Source organism: Panicum hallii, chromosome 3 (assembly GCF_002211085.1).
Source record: "Panicum hallii strain FIL2 chromosome 3, PHallii_v3.1, whole genome shotgun sequence".
NCBI lineage: Eukaryota > Viridiplantae > Streptophyta > Magnoliopsida > Poales > Poaceae > Panicum > Panicum hallii.
Window position 1 is genome coordinate 17,859,347 of NC_038044.1, and position 7,573 is coordinate 17,866,919.

The 7,573-nt window shown below is 55.2% G+C and overlaps 2 protein-coding genes across 2 annotated transcripts; both read right to left on the minus strand.

Moving 5' to 3' along the window:
• Nucleotides 1–2,521: 2,521 nt before the first annotated feature.
• Nucleotides 2,522–4,379, minus strand: LOC112885303. Its single transcript, XM_025950952.1, has 3 exons — nt 4,158–4,379; nt 2,843–4,110; nt 2,522–2,768 (listed from the first exon to the last, which is right to left on the minus strand). Exons 1-3 carry the CDS (start codon nt 4,377–4,379, stop codon nt 2,522–2,524), a joined length of 1,737 nt encoding a protein of 578 aa, XP_025806737.1.
• A 311-nt stretch (nt 4,380–4,690) lies between these two features.
• Nucleotides 4,691–6,349, minus strand: LOC112887736 (vegetative cell wall protein gp1-like). The gene is made up of 3 exons (XM_025953997.1): nt 6,173–6,349; nt 5,729–5,925; nt 4,691–5,622 (listed from the first exon to the last, which is right to left on the minus strand). Exons 1-3 carry the CDS (start codon nt 6,278–6,280, stop codon nt 4,968–4,970), a joined length of 960 nt encoding a protein of 319 aa, XP_025809782.1. The 5' UTR covers nt 6,281–6,349; the 3' UTR covers nt 4,691–4,967.
• Between the last annotated feature and the right edge of the window lie 1,224 nt (nt 6,350–7,573).

Consider the following 7,573-nt stretch of genomic DNA (forward strand, 5'->3'; position numbering starts at 1 on the left):
ATGAGGAGTACATGCCTCGAGCGGCACATGAAACAGCAGCAGCAGCAGCACAACAAGGTGACGAGGTAGAGGGGCATAACGAGGTTACCATGAACAGTATCCGTGAGATGATAGCTGATGGTTTGGTTAGTCAATAAGTAGCATAGAGGTATGTCTCATGTTTTAGTTATTTTATTTGAACTTTAAATTAGTCACTGACAAGTCATATAAACCGAACAATCTATGTACTGCGATTATTTTGATTATAAATATAGTATATCAGGGTTTCACAGCTATTACAGTAGCTTTCTCAAAGCAGGGTGAACCAAACGACTTTCAGCTTTTTCACAGCTATCAGCTCACAGCAGCTTTTATACAGCAAAAAGTTCACAGCAGCTTTGTCACAGCGAGCAGCTAAACCAAACACACCCTCAATGTGTTTGCTGCGGTCGTGATGCACCGGATTCTTACTAAGCTCGATTGCAGATTGGTTGTCAACGAATAGCTTGAACTTTTCTGCAGTGCCATCACCCACTAGTTCAGCCAAGAGTCTGCTCAACCACACACCTTGACAAGCTGCTGCTGCTGCTGCAATATACTCCGCCTCACATGAAGACAATGCCACCACCTTTTGCTTTTGAGAATCCCAAGTGATCAAGTTTCCTCCCAGGAAGAATACTATCCCCGTGGTGCTCTTGCGATCATTCCTATCACCAGCATGGTCACTGTCACTGAAACCAGTTTCAACCAGGCTCTGAAGCCGTCCTGCACCTGCTCCATACACACAGCCATGACCAGCCGTCCCTGCTAGGTACCTGAGAATTTGTTTCACTGCCTGCCAGTGCTCATCACGCGGTGCTTCCATGAATCGGCTCACCATCCCCACAGCAAAAGCAATATCAGGCCGAGTGTTTACAAGATACCTCAGACTGCCAATTATGCTTCTGTATCTGGATGGATCAACAGGTGCTCCTGCAGTTTCCTTGGTCAGCTGCAGACGTGGATCCATTGGTATAGTACAGGGGTTGCAGCCTGTCATGCGAGCCATCTCGAGGATCCTCCCAGTGTAGGCACTTTGGCTTATAGTAATCTCCCCATTCTTCTGCTTTACCTCAATGCCGAGATAGTAACTGAGTAGACCGAGATCACTCATTTTGAAGCTCTTCATCATCTGTTGCTTGAACTTGTTGATTTCACCAACATTTGGCCCACAGATAATAAGATCATCCACATACACGACTACTAGCAGAAAAGAATCCTTCTCACCTCGCCTGTACACTGCATGCTCCAATACACTGCACCTGAATCCCAGCTCCATCAGCTCCTGATCAAGGGGTGCATTCCACGCCGGTGGTGCCTGACGAAGCCCATACAGAGCCTCGTTCAGTTTGAGCACCTTGCCTGCCTCTCCGCTGTTGACGAACCCAGGTGGTTGATGGACATATACCTGCTCACGTAGATCACCATTCAGAAATGCGGATTTAACATCCATGTGATGTACCTCCCAGCCACTGTGCGCGGCAAGCGCTAGCAGCATCCGCACTGTCTCCATCCTGGCCACTGGTGCGAAAACTTCATCAAAATCCACCCCTTGGTGCTGGGCATACCCTTTTGCAACGAGACGCGCCTTGTACTTGACCATATTGCCATCTGGATCCTTCTTCACCTTAAACACCCATTTGAGCCTGATAGCTCACTGCCCACTTGGTAGTTCAGCTAGTGTCTAGGTCTTGTTCTCACGGATTGATTCCAACTCTGCCTCCATTGCTTCTCGCCAACAGGGCTCCTCCAATGCACGCTCCACACTAGTGGCTCATCTGCAGCTAGCAGGCACAACCCACTGTACTCGAAATCAAGTACCTCCTCACTAGCATTGTATATGTCAGTCAGTGCATGAAAACGGGGCTGCACATCTTCAGAGTCAGCAGCCGCAGCGGTGAGTGGTGTCGCCCATGGTATTGTTGCGGGTGTCGATGGAGAGGTTGGTGCAGGGTGGCTTGGAGTTGGCGTCGCCGGTGACACCGGGCTCGATGCAGCCGGCCTAGACGATGTTGCCGGCGATCCAGGTTCAGTTACCTCTACTATTGGATTTTCATCAGCACCGCCTGACATTGTACGTTCTTTAGAGATGATGAACTCCACACTGGTTCCGTCCGTCCCCGAACGCTCTGCACTGTTGCTGCTCCAATCCCACGCCCGCCCGCTGCTCCTCGAACACAACATCCCGACTGATATGTAGCTGGCCAGTTGTTGGATCAAATGCATGGTAACCTTTCGTTCCCGGCTCATAGCCAAGAAACACCATTGGTTTAGACCTGTCAGAGAGCTTGCTCACTCCAGGCCCTATGTTCTTCACATGTACCACACATCCAAACGAGCGCAGATGATGCACACTGGGCTTCTTCTTGTACCACGCTTCATATGGTGTTTTGCCTTGGCGACTTTTGGTAGGCGCTTTGTTCAGGACGTACACAGCTGTCGCCACTGCTTCTCCCCAGAACCTGCCCGGCACGCCCTTGCTCTTCAACATACAACGCGCCATCTAAATGACAGTTTGGTTCCTCCGTTCCACCACACCATTCTGCTGAGGTGAATACGGCGTGGTGGTGTGATGCTTGATGCCAAACTCGGTGCTGAACACAGTGAACTCGTTGGAGTTGAACTCGCCACCACGGTCCGTCCTCAGTGCCCGAAGCTTCCTGCCAAGCTCCGTCTCGGCACTGGCCTTGATCTTCTTGATGTAGTAGAGAGCCTGATCTTTGGATGCCAGGAACTCCACCCACATGTGCCTGGAGTAGTCATCAACCACCAGGAGGAAATAACTCCCCCCCCCCCCGGCGTTGGTGGCGTGATCTGTCCGCACAGATCGGCGTGGAGCACGTCGAGCCCTTGATCAACTCGGTATGTCGACAAGCGCGGGAACGGCACTCGATGCTGCTTGCCGAGGGTGCAGCCGTCGCAGACCTGCTCGATCCGATTGGTCACCGGAATGCCCTCCACCATCTCCTTCACACCAAGATCACGGAGCGCCCTGAAATTCAGGTGCCCATAGCGAGCGTGCCAGAGCCACGCGACGTCGTCGGCCTTGGAGAGCAAACACACCGGCGCTGCCACGTCCAGCTTGACCATGTACAGTCGGTTGGTGGTTCGTGGCGCCTTCACAAGCAGTGCGTGATCTCGATCATACACACACAGCTTGCCGTTCCCAAGAACGATCTCGCACCCAGCTTCCTCCAATTGGCCTACACTCACAATATTGCTCTTCAATTTTGGGATGAAATAAACCGAAGTTAGTACCTTGTGCTCCCCTTGACGCCCTTTCATCACCACGGCGCCCAGGCCATGGATCTCCACGACGGATCCATCTCCAAAGCGCACCGTCCCGCCCACAGACTCGTCCAGGCGCGCCAGGAGTGTGCGCTGCCTAGTCATATGGTTGCTGGCCCCCGTGTCCAGGTACCACACGTCATCATTGCCGTAGTCCGAGGGATCAACGTTGCGCTCCTGAAGGTGCACGACATGCGACGTCGTTCGCCCTCCAGTGCTCGCCGCAGCCAGCAGCAGCGCCGGCTGCTCGACGTCGGCCTTGGCTAGATGTGCCGCCTCATACTTGCGGGCTTTCTCCTTCTTCGGCTTCCTGCACCGCCCCTTGCGACGCAGCGTGCCCTCCAGCGTCAGCTTGCTGGTGCCTTCGCGCTCGTCAGTGCGTGCACCGCCTTTGGCCTTCCCTTGCGGTTGCCCACCCAAGCTGCTCGACGTCGCATCGGGCTGCAGCTTGTGCTTCCACTTCGCGAACCAATCTTCCTCCGCCATCATCAGCCGCCCGAACTTGTCACGTACTTCATCGCCGCCGCTTCCCACGTTGGGCTCGTCGAAGCGATCTTGCGACGCGCGCAACCAGCCGACCAGCTCCTCCACCGTGACCTTGTCTAGATCGAGCAAGATCTCGATTGAGACGGCGATCTGCGAGTACCGGCTTGGCACGACGCGCAGAAACTTCTTCACGATGCGCGGCTCGTCCAGGGACTCTCCCAGTGTGCGGATGGTGCTGGCGAGGCTGTTGATCCGCATGGCGAACTCGTCGACGGTCTCGCCCGGCTTGAACTTGATGGCCTCGAACTCTGCCAGTAGCTTTTGGCCGCCTTAACGCAATCCATGCCGAGCTGCATCGTTCGCACCGCCTCCCACGCCTCCTTGGCACTCTTCTTGACGGCGAGCGTCGACCGCATCTCAGCGGGCACGGCACGCAGCATCACGGCCAGCGCCTGCCGATCATCGCGCCGATCGACGTCGTCGTCCACGGTGGCCTCCCATAGCCCTTGTGCCTCGAAGTTCACCTGCATCACAAGAGCCCACTCGTTGAAGTTGGTACGAGTCAGCTCCGGGTACGCCGCCGCCATGCCGACCTCCTTGATCATGCGCTCCACGACAACGGGTTTCGATCCGCCGGCACCATGATCGTCGCCAGCCTTCTTGTCGCCTGAAGATGGCTTCTTCCCGCTGTCTAGCACTCGCGCCTTGGGAGGAGATGGGCTGCTGCTGGAGGATATCGTCGCCGGTGCAGATCCTCAAACTGGCTCTGATGCCACTTGTTGGGGCCGCATTTGATCACAGCTCGGGATCACGAACTGCATGGCGATGAGATAAACACACGATGAACATGAACACACACGAGGTGGAGAGAGTAGTTTTGGTCCAGCTGCAGAACGTAGCAGCCTTCTCGGTTTTTCGTTATGCATTTATATGAAAGGGAACATGCATACATGGGCATTGGATGCCCGGACTCCACGCCACGATGCGCAAGGTGCACGACGCGCCGTTTTTCCAACGCGTGCGCTACGTGCCGCCCTGCACGCCGTGGCGCTCAAACAAGAACGCGAATGACTCGGGCCACGCCGTGAACAAGCACGCCTCTGGCCACCCATGACCCGATAACAACCTATGACTCAATCTACATGCAGTTTATGCAACGGTAAGTAGTAGATTAACTAACAGACCCGAATCTCCACGCCGACCTGAGGCGCTGGAATAACATTCGGCACGTGTAGTTGATGCAGCGGGAGCTGGGCCACCGGTTGGCCCACCGCGACCCCGAGCGGTGGCGGTGGCGGCAGCTCTCCTGGACGGCCTGCTTCTGGAGGTGCGGATGCCACCGCCGGCGGTGCCGCTGCCGCATCAGCTGGGCGCTCTTGAGCAGGGAACTCCTGGTTCGATGCGTGGGAGGTGGGGCCATTGTCTCGAGCAGCAGCAGGAGGAGGGGACTGTGGGTTCTGTGGTGCTTCTCCGTATTCTCGCGGATGGGCAGCATTAGGAGGAACCTGATGAGACTCCGAAGGCTGCTGTGGCTCAGGAGTACTCGCTTGTGGAAACAGAGGCTGGCCCATAACAACAATGGCAGGCGGCGGCGATTGCTCGCCTGGCTTGTTTGGTGCCCCGGCCCCGACGACGGCCGCTGCCGGCGCCACCGGCTGGCGACGCAGCATGGAGAATGAGGTGATGCCGAGCGCTGTGGCGGCGAGGGCGAGCACTCCCGCGCAGGCGTAGATGCCGTTCTTGACGTAGGGGCACAACGACGCGGGATCCCGCACCACGTTGGACAACGCTGCAGCTATGAGCAGCGCCCACGCGATCACCGCCGCTATCCTGCTCGCAACACGTACTAGAGCTTTCTCAAAAAACAAACACGTACTAGAGCTCGATCATTTCCTCAGCTTTTTACGAGTTAAGACGACCAACTGCAGTCACTCACCAAGAGAAGACGGCGCACACGATGCCGACGATCCGCTTGGTCTCCGAAGGGATGGAGCGGGACTTGCAGCAGCCGCAGCAGCCACCGGCCGCCGAGAAGGTGATCTGGGCCACCAGCAGGAAGGTGGCGGCGCGGACCCCCAGCCCGAGCGCCGGGTTCAGCGGGCAGATGCAGACGTCTCCACACTCCAGTACACGCTGCGTGCATGAAGAAGCATGACTCTGAGTTCAGTAAAGCAAGCAGGTGCGTACACAAGTTCACAGCTCAACACAAGATCTCTTGTTCCCATTAAACGAAGGAACATAAGTAATTGATGGTTCATGCTGATCAAAGGCCATGACAATTCAATTGCTAGGTTGGTTTCAACTTTCAGTAGCTCTTGAAAAGTAGCAAAATAAACTGAAAGAAAAGGCAGGTTCAAAAAGATCGGTACGTGTTGCTTACAGGGAGCTTTGTCCTCTCTGCAAAGAACCACAAGATGGCACTCAACACACCTAGAGACCCTACCACTGAGCACACGATGATCGTCGTCTTATCCATTTTTATCGCCATTTTAGCCTCTTCTCTGCTTCCGGCAGAGACGAGGATGTCTGGGAGGCTAGCTTTCACCGCTAGATAAGTCGACCAATGTTTATATAGACGTTGCACACACTTGCGGTACTCCAAAAGAGGTCCCAGCTCGATCGGCCACATATACTGACGAGCGACGACCTAGGTCAACCGGGACGACCTCAAGTCAAATGGAAGCAATAATGGGGAAAGTAATTAAACAGACTAGTACATCAACCTGTGTCTCGCAATGATGTTAGTAACTTTAAGAGACATAAGTATTAGAAATTCATAAAAAGTTATAACCCATAGCTGATGGTAAAAATTAATGACCTTTCTCTCTTTTAGTAAATATTCTAATACATACATTTATAGATACATACTTATCATTACCCGATTACGATAGACTTCCGTTAGCAATTACTACTCTACACAGTTTTTCATACATATTCCTTGTTTTTTTCCTTTCCATCGTACATACATCCATAAGTTCATATGTGTTTGGCATGTGTTTAACTGAATCCTTAGATTAAGCAAGGTATTTTCTGTGGGAACAGGTGTTATCATCTGTCGGTACATACAGACAGGGGTACCTCCTACTAGGCGGACCAGGCCCTTGGCGTCTCGCTATCCGTAATCTCCCCCTTGCCTTCTAGGGGACGTGGCGTACGGCCCGAGCCTGACAGCTGGGGACCGTGGTCTCCGGACCCTCCCCGTGCTATTCCGGGACCGGGGCCCCCACGTCCCCAGGAAAGCTGGAGAGCTCTCGGGTAGCCCCTGCGGACCCGGTCTCCCCAGGGAGGTCCGGGGCCACCACATGTGATGGCCGGACCATCACAGGCCAGACCGCTCCGACCGGCCTCGGGGGCCCGGACCCCCTCCCCCCGGGAAGGGGTCCGGCGCCGCCACGCGCCGTCCTGCGGTGGGAACGGGGCTGGCCCTGCCACGTGCCTGCGGCTGGAGGCCCTTCGCGGGTCTCCAGCCCACCTACCAGCATTTAAAGCGGTAGCTGGGCCGTGCGTGCCCAAGTCAAAAAGAACGGCCTGCCACTGACACACGGGGCAGGTAGGCTGACACCACGGTAAGCCCGCCTGTTTCCAAGGCGGCGCGTCGTATCACCATGCACAGTGCGCGGACTGTGTACAGTCCTGTCACGGCGCTGCGCGCGTGATGATGGCCTGTAATAGGCGAGCCAAGGCGTGCGCTGTAACAGTACGCACGCAACGGGTCAGCGCTGTTTCACCGCCTGGCAGGAGGTTCCATCCCAACAGTGACAGCACGACTTCACTGTTGGGC